Source organism: Pogoniulus pusillus, chromosome 30 (assembly GCF_015220805.1).
Source record: "Pogoniulus pusillus isolate bPogPus1 chromosome 30, bPogPus1.pri, whole genome shotgun sequence".
Lineage (NCBI taxonomy): Eukaryota > Metazoa > Chordata > Aves > Piciformes > Lybiidae > Pogoniulus > Pogoniulus pusillus.
Window position 1 is genome coordinate 10297361 of NC_087293.1, and position 14037 is coordinate 10311397.

Sequence of the window (14037 nt, forward strand, 5' to 3'; positions counted from 1 at the left end):
AAAAAACAAACCCAAGTAATTTCCATACCTCTGCCTTCACACATTTAATGAGGCAGAGTTAGACAAGGCAGGACTTGTTTACTTGAGCTGTTGGTCATGTTTAAATTGTGTTGCATCCCTGCTGTCCCTCTGCTGTGCTTGGGAAATTGCTGTGCTCTCAAGGCAAGAGTGGGGTGAGAATCTCAGGAGAAAACGGCTAGGAGGCTTTAAAATGTTTCTAGGAACAGGGACAGATGTTTAAGGAGACACAAAGAATCTTCAAGAGATGCAAGGAATCTACAAAAGCGACAGAGTAAAGTGTATGCATGGAGATACGTCTTTAAATCTTTATTCTTTTTACATAAGAAAATAAGATTGTGATTAGGCAGCAACAAAACAAACTGTTTGCAGATTTGGGGCAGAAGAAGGGACTGCCACTTTCTGTGCTGAGCAGATGAGCTGTGCCTGGAGCCTGATGCCTGTGGCTAGCCTGTGGTTGCAGGTGCAGAAGAGTAGCTCTCATTTAAGCACCAGGAAGTATGTCGTCCAGCCAGCGAGCAGCAATGCCCCGACCAGCACAGTGTAACTGAACAGCACGAAGGCCAGCAGCTCTTTCAACACCTTGAGGAAGTGGATGGCAAAGGAGTCTGGCATGGTTCTTCTCCACGGCACTGCAGCAGGTAAGGTCTCTGGGGCTGTTTGCTGCCCTGCTCCTCCCGGTCTGTAAGCAAAGGGATGGGTGTGCTTTTCTGAGCAAGAAGAGTGCAGCACTGGTGAGGTGGCTTTGCTGTGGAGAGAAAAGGTTGTGTTCAGGAGAGTTAATGGCCACTTGTCCTTCTAAGAGTGTTGTTGATGTCGGACTGGATGAGTCCTGTACAGGGTTGCTGAGCTGCACAGTGTTGAAAAATAGTTCAGGATCTGATTAAAGTCTCCAAATCAAGATGATAATTAAGAAAATTAAAATATAAACAGACAGCAGATACTTCTGAGGCCCTTAGAGAGTCCAGCTGGCCCCTGATGTCTTTCCTCCTGTGTTAGTGGCTGTGCATCAAGGAAGCTCCACATTTGGAATGGTCGCTGATGGTGCATTACCAACAGAGTGTTCTGATCAAAGTGGTCAATTCCTCTAAGGAAGCTACTGTTAATATTTAATGATATAATTGCATCTAATGGAAATACTGGCACAAACTGAGCCTTTTGTTTAAGAATGATGAAAACTGGGGCTTAAATACAATTTTGCATGGACAAATATTTATATCTCACATTAAAAATAACCTTTAAGTGGGAGACATGGGATAAGACGCTTTAGAATTCACTTTATGGCTGTATTTTAAACTCATACATACACCTCCTTTTAGAAGTGATAGCTCAGTGGTTAGTTTTATATTAAACCTGAATGCACAGAAAATTTGTTGGCTCGTTAGATGTAAAACTGTGAAGCCCCTTTAAAACAAATATCTCATCCCTCTGATTTATATGTTTTTTACAATTCTGATCAGAACTATGTCTGAGTAAAACTGTGCCATACTCTTGATGAAGCACATAAAAGGCATTTAAAACCAGACTTAGAATAAAGCTTACCTAAAAGGAATAGTTCTCTCCTGAACAGTCTACAGCCTGACAAAAAGTAAACTGAATTCCTGTCCTGGCACTTGGAATATTTTTAAAGAGCTTTTATGATAATGAGTTCATTTTTATGTTTCATTAAAGAGCTCAGTCATTTCATTCTAAGCTTAAGCACATGTATGCATTACAGGACCTATTGCGCTTTAAAACCAGCCGTGGTTTCCCAGTTGTTCAGAGCTCTGAAGTTTCCTATCTATTGGCTTTCCGTGATTTCTGCTTATCTGTAAAGATCACGATATAGAAGTAAACTACTTACCTAGGTAGCTGATGGGCTCAACTTCCTCAAGTTCCTGTTCCTCTAGTTTTGTTCTGTAGCTGCCTCTTGAATTTCTGGCTTCAAAGCAGTTTGTTCAGTAGTTTGAGCCCCTTCTGGTCCGCTGGGTCGGGAAGCAGGAGTAATGACGTTGTGTTTGCAGCCCACACGAGGTCTAATGCGCTAGGTGTGGTCAGCACCAGTTACGATATGACATAGTGCCATGCAGCGCAGCGCTACAGAGCAGCCAACCAGCTGCCCTGCCCCAGAGTGCTTCTGTCAACAGTACTGTGTGAGTTTAAGCACCGTGGCTTAATGTTACCAGCTCAGAACCTGCTTTTGCTGAAATGTGAGGGTTTTTCCCCTAAGAAAGTGTTGTATCACCTTGCTCTTATGCTGCAGATTTCTGGAAGTCTGGTGCCTCTTGCTGCCGTCACCATGGGCTGCTGTGGGCCACTTAGGTAGGAGGATGCTCATGTACAGCAAGGCATCATCCCAGCTCAGCAGCGCATTATTGGGTGGAACTCTGCAGGCTGACCTGGGCTCTTTTATCAAAAGGGAGTGCTAAAGGCAGCCTAACCCCTGCACTGTCACTGTTTCACTGATCCAGAAGTCATCCCTACTTTTTGGAGAGCTGCCACTCTTTTGCAGTGTGGTGAGGGAGGGAGGCAAGCTGTGTGTTTATTTTTAGCAAACCTGATTTCTGGTAATGTTACATGAAAAGTGAAAGTCTTTGGTCGAGGTTGGGTGATTTTTTTTTTTTTTTTTTTTTTTTTTGCTTGTAAACCAAATGCAGGCAGCACAGAGAAGAGTGAGTATGTACTGCAAATCAAATTTCTTACTTACAAAGAGATTATGATGTAGAAAATGGCCCCTTAATTTAATTAGGCTCTCTTGTTATCAAATTATTACCCGCATGGTCAGCAAGGCCTTAAGACAGCAGCAGAACATAATCAAGCTGCTCAGGAAGCCTGTTAAGTAGTAATTGCTCCTCTAGAGAATCAATCAACATCAAGATGGCTGTATTTTTATTTCTGCTGTTGTTGAATAGTTTCAGGAAGAGATTTCTGTCCAAGTGTCCACCTCGCTGGAGCAGGGTGGCAGGGCAGGCAACAGTCTGCAAAAAAATACACAGCAGCGTTGTTGAGAAATGAAGTGTGCCAGGTGTTTGCAGTGTATTTTGGAAATGAAGTGTGCCAGGTGTTTACAGTGTATTTTGGAAATCAGCTGAGCCTCTAGTGGTACTAACACAGACATCTGCTGATCCAGTTGACAAACTAAGCAAGCTGCTGAGATAGTGTTCATCATGCTTTATACTTATGGTGTAGCTTTTATGCATTGTGAACTTTGTTCACAAACCATCCTGATCAGGGCTAGTAAATCTTAGAGCTAATCACAAGGAAATTAAACCCAAAATGTATCTGAAAAGTGTGGTAGTACAAAGACCCTCAAGGCCAAAACCAAGGACACACTAGAAGATGGTGCTGAATCACATTGCGTCTTGTCTTTCTCTACACAGTAGCATCAAAGAGCTTTGGATCAAAAATGATCATTTTCTTTTTAAATACTGTGAAACTGCCTACCTTACTGTCAAAAATCATAGCATGGTTTGTTTCTGTAAAAAATCTCAAAACATTTTTCTATGAAACCCAGGAAGTCAAACAAATATTTCTGATGTGTTCAGTAGCAGAACAGGATGGGGTTAGTGTATAAGCTTAAAGAAATAATATCCAGATGTCAGAAAAAAGAGTTTCAGCTGAATTAATTTACTTATCCTGGGCAGGGGGAGGAGGATGCAGCTACCACAGTACAAGAGGTTATGATGTTTATTTTTGTATTCCAGAAAGAGAGAGCAAGCAAAGACTTTCAAAATGAGATGAAATACATTTTTATTTTATTCTATTAAGCCAAGTGGAGCTAGCCAGAGAGTGGGGCTCTGTGAAGGGGATGACTGGGCAGCACTCAGTCTTCAGAGGACAGACTGAAACCCAGACTCAGAACAACTAGAAAAAATGAAGGGGGTTTTGGGACATACTATGGATTATGCAGGATAACCAAGAGCAGAAATATTTACTAAGAGTGATTTAAGGTTTTTAAAGTTGTTTTTAAGGGTGAAACAGTCCCCTGGTGGTTACTGTTGAAGCACAAGTACGGTGACAGTAACACAGAGGAGCAGAGGCTGTGGCTGTGCTCAGCACAGAGAATGACTCCTCCTCTGTCTTCCCGGCCTCCAGCCATGAGTCTTCTGGAGCCACTCTGTCTTCTCAGCCTCCAGCTATGAGTCTTCTGGAGCCAGAAGGTGCCACCTGCACACAACCGCTCAGCAACACCAAGGGCCCAGCCACCAAGCACATGGAAAATTCCACTTCATATTTTTGAGCTCCACAACAGCTTGTGGCAGCCAGTACCACAATTTATAAACTGAACAGGGGAAAACAGTAGCTGTTTTAAACCCTGCTGTTTACTGGGTCTCTGCTGTAGCTATTTTTGGCCTGAGTCCCATGTGGGGAGTGGCTGTGTACCTTTACACATAAGCTCTTGCCATACTGATGTCATTCATACTCAAGTTGCCTTCCAGAGTCAGGTACCCAGGACAAACAAGCCACCTCACACTGGTCCCTTCAGAGGGTGATGGAAAACAAAAAAACCTGAAGCATCTTCCTCATCATTTGGGTGCAGCTGGGTGTACCTGCAGTCAGTGCTGTCGACATGCATGTGGACAGTTCAAGGTTTTGTTGTTGCAAATAGTGGTATGAAATTGGGAACAGAAAACATCCTGCCTCCTCAGCACCTTAGGAGGGAAAAAGGAAGTAATGAACTCTCCCACCAAAACTTAACTGAAAGAAAAAACAGAAGTGCTTTGCCAAACTGAAGGCCCAAGGCAGATCCCTGCTCCCTCGGCACTTGCTTGCCAGTTCAGATCATGAGCAGAGATCTTTCTTTCTCCCAGCTTGTTAGTGGCTTTCTGTGCTGCTTGGCTACTTGGCAGTACCACAGGCAGCAGGAATGCAAATGCAGAGAGGGATGAGGATAACTGCAGCACAAGCTGGGTGCAGGAGAGCTTCTTTCATGGTTGTGTTTCTCTGATGTTCAAGCTGCTGTGCCAGAAGAACAGAAGTTGATATGTCTGTGTCACACAGGACTTCTTGCTTTTACTATTGCTCCCCACAGACCCTAGAAAGGGGCAGGCTCCAGTTTTTCCATCAGGGATTTGATCCAGCTGGTCCCATTGATCAGTTTTGTAGTGGCAATGACATACTCTGTGCCTCCATCTTCCATCTGGGACAGAAACCTCAGTGCAGCAATTTCAGCGTACGTTACTCCTCCCAGGAAGAACACCAGTGTGACTCGGTTCTCACCATGCTGACCTGTGTTCAGACAAATAGACAGCTGGTCTTAGTCCCCTCTATCAACTCTCAAACTCAAAATGACCTAAAATTGAATTAAAGAGAGCAGCTGAGCTAGAGGAGAAACCTGCTCAGTGGAACCACTGGACTTGGGGCCAGGAATGTAGGATCTGCTCCCAGCTCTGAGGTCTCTTTACAGAAGGTGCTTTGCCTGCCCAGATGAGTGATACTGAGCTTCATTTTAACGTTCCTTATTCAAATCACAGTAGGTTTATTTTTGCACTCTGAGATAAGCCAGTGCACAGCTCTGTAGCGTTTTCAGTACACATTACTAGCAGGCTGAGTGTATGACTGGATGTTTTTAAAAAGGCCAGAAAGATGTCAAAAAAACCTCCGTTGGGGCAGGGAGATGAGACAGATGCCAGCCAATTTCACTGTGCCTCATGCCAGCCAAACAGAGATGCACTTCCCTTTTAAAAAATGAGGAAATAAAGCAAAACTTACGCTTTTTCTGAAGGCCAGTAGGTAACTGCTGCCTCTCCTCAAAATGGGGACCTGGCAACATCTTTAGAACCTCCTCTATGCTTCTCCAGCCTGGCCGAGCCAGTAGCTGTGCCAAGCGTACACTGAGTGGAGCATAGCCACTGTACACATATGAGATGTCGTTGGGGTTCTGCAGGAGAGAGCAGAGGGGGAGCAGTGAGTGAGTGCTACTGCTGGCTGCAAAACATTATCAGAGAAATCATAATAAAAGCTTGGGGTTTTCCTGCTGCACATAATCCTGTAAGATCTACCACTCACTGCTGAAGTGCACGTTTACCTGTTCATTCACATCATCCATCCATAAGCGCAGGGTCTTCCTGATGGTTGGGTAGTTATTCCTTCCACTTGTCTGAGATTTCAAGAGTCCTGCCTTCTCCAAGTTGTTTAAAGTTAATATATGTTCATAGCCATAGGTCTGCAATGTGAAGAATTCGACTTTAATACCATGTCAACAGTCTATGACTAGAGTGATTAGAAAAAGAAAGGCAAACATGTTTGCTTAAAAAAGCTTTTTGTTTAAATCTATCTAGAGCATATCCCATTTAGTGTTTAATCATGATGGGGAAAAGTGCACTCATAGAAACCTCTGTGTCTACATGTTGTAAATCACATGTAAGCACCTCCTGAGTCACTGAATCAGCTCAGATAGCAGCCTCACTGCTCCCCCTGTGCACTGGACATCAACACCACCCATGTCTAAGCTGTGCCTGTCTGGAATGCAGAAGAGGTGGCTTTTTATCAGCTGTATCAATCCCAATGTTAGAGCCCAACCTGCAGAATCTCTCTTTTGTAGTAGTCCAGAACCTTCTGCTTTAATCCACTGTTGCAGACAGATTGCAGGCAAATGAGACGCAAGATCTTTATTAATGGATGTTTTTGAGCTATGCAGTCTTCAATGTAGTTGTTAACCTATTGAAAAAAATACAAAAGCTGTATTTAAAGACCTGATGAAGTGCCCAGAACAGCTGGAAAGATAGACTGTGTTTTGCCTAGTATGTCCAGGACAGAAAGAAAGAGGGTACAGCTGCTCTGCCGGCAGCTCATGGTCATCAGTAACCAGCACCTGTTCCACCATCAGTAGCTAGAGATACACATCAGAGCTCACCACCATGATACTGAAAGGAGACTGACATCATCGACATTAGATGCTTCCTCTCAAAAAACTCAAATGGAAAAAAAAAAAACCAAACCACCACAAAAAAAAAAAAAAAAAAAAAAAAAAAAAAAAAAAAAAAAAAAAAAAAAACACCAGAGAAATACATTGTGTTTTCTTAAAAGACTTAAAGAGTCACTAATTGTCAGTATCTACTTACCTTGTCTGTGTCTATTCCAGACATGAACTCTTGTTCCACCGTCAAATTATCGAAGAAATCTTCAGATGCTTTGGAGAAAAAATGAAAATCAATACAGCTGCTGACAGCTTCTTTCCTACATTGAACATTTCAGCAGAGATGCACTGGATGGAGTCAAGCCAATTTTTGCCAAGTTGAATGATGTCCATCAAGTTGTCTTGCATCTTGCTATAGTCAGAGACTACTGCAGGAATACTCACTGGTGATGTCTTTGATGAGTTCTGCGATGGAGGTGTGGTTTGCTAGAGAACTCCTTGCAGCCTGCATATGTGGCAGCTGTGAGACAAACTGCTTGATCTCTCCAACGGTCTTTGCGTGGTGTCTTTCCTAAAGAAATCCATCATTTAGGTTAGGGTCTTGTTCAGATCAAGAACACCAACTACATCATTTATCATGAGGGAGCTTTTTACTGTACTCAGTGCAACAGCAAATACCATTAGAGATACAGAGTCTTTTAAAAAGACAAAAGACTTCAAGTCCTTACACTAAAGTCACAGCATTACCTGTAACAGTGTTTTGACCACCAGAAGAGGCAGCCACAATACATCAAGATCATTATACTGATTTTTTTTCCTTTATTCCAGTGTTACCAATTACTTTTCTGCACCTTTGACTTCAGCCATCACTATCTGCTCCTGTTTCCCTGCCAGAAAACTACCTTCTTCATGAAAAGACAATTACTTTGCTAGCTGATAGTAAACACAGACCTAAAGGAACTGCAGCCAGAGATGGAGACAAGTCTCTTCAAAATAGCAGTGACAGGTGCTGTGGAACCAGACTGCCATTCACTGTACCTGTCTGTTAACAATGTCCCAGGTTTTGAGTAAGGATCTGACGAAGCACAATGAAGACTTCAGCTCTCAGAGCAGCCCAGAAGTCTGTATTTCATTTGGGCTACTGTCTCTTGATGTGACTTGGAATAAAAATAGTGATTTGACTCATATGTGAAGGATTTAGATGGGCAAGTGCAGGCAGGAGAGTGATAATGAAGAAGCCTGCAATTTAAGAAGTTCTCTGATGCCAATATGCTGCTGTTTCATTATCACCCATTACCTCCAACAATGTCTTGATTATTTTTTTAACAACTAGTACAAATAGTCTCTCTTTAGCACTTTCAGCACTAATACTGCAGTAAAAGACATTTACTAGGAGAGGAGGCTAACCACACAGTACTGCTACCCCATCTTAAATGTAGCAGGAGGAGGCAAATCAAAACCCAAGGAAATACTATCAAGCAGGACAGCAAGTTCTCTCAACAATCACCATAAAGCCTGAAGGCAGAGACATGGGATCTCAGTTTCTTCATGAATCATCAACAGGATGTTTTCACACAAAACCACACACATACCCCCAGCACTCTCAAGCTTTAAGGTTTTACCGTTCAAATCTCCTATAAGTCTGTTTTTATGCCAGCCATACCATTCTATGTACATCATGCAGTTTTATTCTAAAAGCCCTTTCTCTGCATCCTTAGTCAATACAGAGGAGAAAAGGCCTTTTGGTTAACAACTACAGCAAAGTGGAATTGAGCAGTATGCTGAAATTAACCTTTCCTCTCTTGCAGAGGGGAAGCAGCATTTGACTGTTCTGCAGGCTGAAGAAAGTAATTTCTACTATGAGACCTAAAGGCTCTTACAGCAGAGATGTGGTTTAGGCTAGGTCTGAGACAAAGCTTTTAACAATGATGACAGGAAAAGCTCCAGAACAGAGATGTGGAGAGAGGAAAGAGAGAAGAAATATTACAGGATTCCTAAGAGTAGATTTGACCTACTCCACAATCATAGCAGAATTGTTCTCATCCCAGGGCAGGAGAATGGACTTGAGGAACAGCTGGAAAATACCTGGTTTCCTCTAGGGCATTACTCCATGGCAACAGCTCAAGCTGTAGTCATAGCCGTGCTGAATACAGACTGTGACTTATCTAACAAGAAGAATGCCCAAGGGATCACACAGTCAGATACAGGCTCACCTCAAAGGCTGCCGAGATGATCTTGGCTTTCTTGCTCAGAACTGATCCTACGGCATTGAAGTTCTTATCTCGGATTTCAGCATACAACTCTTCAGCAGAGTTCAACTGGAGCTTCTTAGGTTCTGTGGGGAGATCTTTCCCACCCTCACCCTGCTTCTTCGGAGCAAACTTCTCAGGAGGGAGTTTCACATAAGCTACCAAAGGCAGATGAATAACCCTTGTAAGGACTGGAACTTCAACAGTAGAAGTTAACATAAGTAGTCAGTGGAAACGTGTCCTCTGAGCCCAAACCAGTTCTGAGCTGCAAAGCTGATATGAACACCCAGATGACTCAGTGCATATCTGTTAATTAAGGAGAGTCTCCCTTAATTAAGGGACCCAGAGACCTGTACACATATATGCGATCAGAGTCGAAGTGTGAGATACCCTGCTGCCAGAGAGGATTTGAGGCAGCCTTCCAGCCAGTCTCCAATGCAGCAGGAGGGCTTAAAACCCATAAATGACTTGCTGGAGTTTTTCTCCTTCCCTCCTGACGAGTGGGAGAGCTCTGAACAGTTTTTCACAAACTGTCCCTAGCCCCTCAGCATGGCATGGAGATTGACGCCACACCACATGCTCTGCATCTCTTTGTCTGCACCCAGCCATCATCCATAATATACCCATTCAACAACCATGTGCTGTACTCCACTCCTAATACTAGGGAAAGAGAGCCAGAGCTGATCTTGATGGACTATGTAGCTTGGGAATGGACCATCCCTACACAAAGTCCAGGTGAGCTGCTCCCACACTGCAGCTATTTAGTGAGGCAGGAACCCACCTGACACACTGCAACCTGCCCCAGCAACCAGAGACCTGCCCCAGTCCAGTCCCACTCACTGTTCTGGATGCCGTAGATTTCGTCTATCAGCCCCTCATAGGTCAGCTGTGTGGCTAACGGCGTCAGTAGGTCCACATTGCGGTCCAGCAGCAAAAGAGTATCAAAGACAGGAAATATAGAGTTCTGGCTCCCAGGGAACTCACGCTTCATTCTGATCATCATATTGGCCACATGCTGAAAATAAATGTTGGTCTGGTTAAGGCACAAGCCACAAGAGACAGATTTGGTTTCTAGGCCCTACTCATGTAATTACGGGGCACAGCTGTGGGTAAAGGAAGAGACTGGCAGAAGGTGCAGACTATCTGAGAGATGGGGGCAGGATAAGACCCAGAAAAAAAGTCATCTGCATCTCAGCAAGACAGTGACAGTAATCAAAGAAAGCACTTGGGTCATCTCAAGCAGCTCCCTTACTACAAAAGTTACCAATGAAACCATAGGTTGATCAGAGAGAAGAAAAAACAGTGAGAGTAATGGGGAGTGGAAAAACCCAAGGCATGAGCAGGAGGTTACACATTTCCTGCTTTATTCAGTCCTTCTGATACCAGCTGAGTGGCTGCTAACACTCCAGGGCAAGAACTACTGCCACACAAAGGCAGTGCATCTATGAGCAAAATGTGTATGAAATCAGGTAAATTCTCCTGGCAAAATTAAGGAAGAGCAAAGATCATTCTTTTGGCCAGAGATAACAAAGATCTGAAGGCCAGGAGCCTGAAATTCCAATATAGCAAGGGTCTGTGGCTGGATTAAAAGAAGCCCAGAGACGCATTTAACCAAATGCTCCTTAAGGCGCCCCCAAAGCACAAGAGGCATTTTCCCAGCAGCAATGATTGCCTTACCCGGGCACACTCGCCCTTCCCAAAGATCTGTGGGATGGTTCCGTAGAGAGCCTGCAGTGTCATTAGCCCCTTTGCTGCGTGGTACAGACTTGTCTGGTCACTCTCCAGGTAACATTCCTAAACAACAAGAAGGATTTCTGATGGAAGGGGTCGATCCAACACAGCTGCTTCCACAGCAGAGCCTGATCCATGTGAACAGTTCAGAGGAGACACAGGATAGGGAAAAATATATCTGTTGGCAAATCCAGACTTCATCTGTGTGTTACTACTTTAAACAACTTGATCACACCAGAAATTAATATTTCTGAACCTCACATCCCAGTCTGATGGTGAGGAGTAAGAGAGCCAGAAAGTGACTGCAAAGAGTCTCTCTAGTCAGGCCAATCTGAGCACACACCATTTCATCATAGTTGCCAACAAGTGGCTGCAAGCCTTGACATGTCCCCTGGGCTCTGCTTAATAAGGCTGAGATGAGCCAAAAAAGTTCTTACACTTTTCCATCCCAAGACACAGGATTCTGAGAGCACAGGACAGACACAGATCTGGTGTATTAACTGCCATACAGGCTGTTACTGACACAAACGCTGCTCACTCTTAGCAGTGGAGGATTTAAAGTCTCGTAAATGACTGATTTGTGAAAATAACACCAGCAAGCTGGAAGAACTGAGGTGCAGCCTGATTCAGTGATTGTTCCTTCAGCCTTTAGTTAGAAAACACACAGCTTTGGTTCAGCACTCAGGATTAAGGCACATCAGCTTTGCAAAGCCTTCCCCTGCTGCCTGGGTCACCAACAAACTGCTCCAAGAGCTTTATAGCAAAGACCCACAGGCAATACAAAACCACACAATGTTTTTCCTCAAAGATGACAAAAGTGCTCACCTTGAATGCACTCTCAGACTCCATGGAAAGTAAGTCCCCATCAAAGGGTATCAGGTCCAGGCTGTACTGCTCTCGGTGGATGAAGGACCCCAGCACGCCCTGCTCCTTCAGCCACTGCTCACAGAGCAGGCTGCGGCGTGGCACGAAGAGGATATGGAAGTCCCTCTGGGGAGAGCGGCCTCTGTCTTCCCTGCAAGAGTCACAGGCAGAAGCACCGCAAAGGGTAACTCAGCTGGTAACCAGCACAGACTGTGAGCAAGGGCACTGCCTTCAGAGGACACAAGAATGCCGTGTTCAGTTGCTACTGCCAACTGCCATTCCTATCCCAGCTTTGTGTTGCAGAATATTTTTTGCCTAGCCACACGAATCTGCAGCCACAGGCTTGAAACCAGAGCAAGGTGATGCAGTTTTCCTGTGGTGCTCAGAATCAAAGCACAACTCAATCAGAAGGAATGCATATCTTAATGAGGAACACATCCTCTTTATTGCCAGGCAAATCCCCTTCCCTCCCAGGATGTCCTGTACGCCAGCGCAAGCCTTGAGAGCAGATGCACACAGTTCCCCATTTTGAGCCCAGATGTGAAAAACCACATGACAGTTTCAGGCCAAATCTGTTCCCTCCCTCACTCGGAGCCCCAGTCAGCTGCCCAGAAGAGAATCACAAGTGGACCCTCCACCCTCTTGTAGCACCCACTGTACCTAAGTACATTGTCCGTGATGATGTCCATCAGCTCCAGCTTGGGCCTAACAAAGAAGATGATGTTCTTGACGTCAGCCTGGGGCAGGCGGCCTGGTTTGAGCGTGAACATCTTTTCCACCTCATGCTCCTATGCACAGGTAAAAGCATTAGCAAGCTGTGGAGAACTCCCGTGTCAAGTGAGTACCATGCTTTAAATTTCCCTTCTGAAGTAATCCCTCTACAGACATCTGTCCATAGCTTCAGTCTTTGATTTGCATGAAACAGAATTTTGGGTGTACTGTTCTGATAGGAACTGGGGTTGCTCAGCCTCGAGAAAGGGAGGCTCTTCACACCTCCCTGAAAGGAGGCTGGAGCCAGGTGGAGGTCTGGCTCTGCCCCCAAGTAATGCTCAACAGGCAAAGAGTAAATGACCACAAGTGGTGTCAGGAGTGGTTTAGGTTGGACACAAGGAACCCTTGAGTTGTCAACGCTGGATCAAGTTACACAGGGTAGTGGTAGAGTTCCCATCCCTGGAGGGGCTTCGAAGTCGTGGAGATGTGTTGCTGAGGGACGTGGTTTAGCAGCAGACTTGGCAGTGTTTGATTAGCGGTTGGGCATAAAGGCCTTCTCCATTCTAAACGACGCTTTGACAACGCCTGGTGGTTGAGGGACCCCCTGCCGCGCCTCCTCCCGACCCTGCCGCAGCTCTTACCTTGAGCAGCGAGTACTGCGCGATCAGCCCGAAGGGCCCGGTCAGGTACTCGTCCCAGACGATGGCCTAGGGGAAGGGAGAGCAGTGTAAGGGTGGGCGCGGCGGTGCTCGGTGCGCCCCAGTTGTGGAGTCAGGTTTACGCAGCCCCCCTCCCCGCGCACCTTGGGCCCCGCGCACTTGTGCAGGAACTCGCGCAGCTCCCTGCGCAGCTCCCCGCGCCCCCCCGCGCACCTTGGGCCCCGCGCACTTGTGCAGGAACTCGCGCAGCTCCCTGCGCAGCTCCCCGCGCCCCCCCGCGCACCTTGGGCCCCGCGCACTTGTCCAGGAACTCGCGCAGCTCCCTGCGCCCCGCCTCGCGCAGCGCCGTCAGGTTCACGCGCCCCGAGCTCAGGTGCGCTGCCATCGCCCCGCGCCGCTCACGTGACCGCGCGGGTCAGCTGCCGCCCGTCACATGATGGGGGCGGGGCTAGTGCAGCTCTCCCACGCCACAGCGCCCCCTAGCGGGCACCACACTACCCTGCAGCGCACCCCGTGCTGCCGGTAACTGAGCCTTCGCTCCTTTGCACCGAACTCCCCCTCTGCCGCCCGTCTGGTGATGTCAGCAACGCTCGAAGCCTGTTGCGTTAGCAGAGGCATCCCACACGCTACTCATGCCTACCTTTTCACACACAAGGGAGGTCTGGCCCCACGCTGGCTGGTGCATCCTGAACACCACCACTCCTCCTCCCTTCAGTGAGTTGACCGAGCAGTCAAATCTCTGCTTAGTGTGGCACACTTTGAAGTTAAGGACTTGTTTTCACAGACTGCGGCTGCTTCCCAGCTGAGATAGCACTGCCAAAGGCTCTTGCTTAGACTTGCTCCCATGCAGACCAAGGTCACTGATAAACCTTGTGTGCTGCCATTAGGGTGCCACAAGCAAAAAGGGCATAAGGAAGAAATGAAAAAGGTCATTTATTGGGCAGTGGGCAGGGGACCCAAACCTGTG

The 14037-nt window shown here is 46.0% G+C and overlaps 2 protein-coding genes and 1 long non-coding RNA gene across 3 annotated transcripts; 1 reads left to right on the forward strand and 2 right to left on the reverse strand.

The window, feature by feature from the left end:
- Positions 1-312: 312 nt before the first annotated feature.
- LOC135188625 (uncharacterized) lies at positions 313-2333 on the reverse strand. The gene is made up of 2 exons (XM_064168153.1): positions 1862-2333; positions 313-766 (listed from the first exon to the last, which is right to left on the reverse strand). Exon 2 carries the CDS (start codon positions 631-633, stop codon positions 499-501), a length of 135 nt encoding a protein of 44 aa, XP_064024223.1. The 5' UTR covers positions 634-766; positions 1862-2333; the 3' UTR covers positions 313-498.
- LOC135188626 (uncharacterized) lies at positions 456-8156 on the forward strand. Its single transcript, XR_010307766.1, has 2 exons — positions 456-659; positions 7082-8156. It is a non-coding gene; the product is annotated as an uncharacterized LOC135188626 (long non-coding RNA).
- Positions 3731-13486, reverse strand: VPS33A (VPS33A core subunit of CORVET and HOPS complexes). The gene is made up of 13 exons (XM_064168152.1): positions 13354-13486; positions 13053-13118; positions 12361-12488; positions 11662-11851; positions 10783-10899; positions 9946-10120; positions 9070-9263; positions 7301-7427; positions 7062-7129; positions 6520-6657; positions 6026-6163; positions 5710-5878; positions 3731-5226 (listed from the first exon to the last, which is right to left on the reverse strand). Exons 1-13 carry the CDS (start codon positions 13453-13455, stop codon positions 5033-5035), a joined length of 1806 nt encoding a protein of 601 aa, XP_064024222.1. The 5' UTR covers positions 13456-13486; the 3' UTR covers positions 3731-5032.
- Positions 13487-14037: the final 551 nt, after the last annotated feature.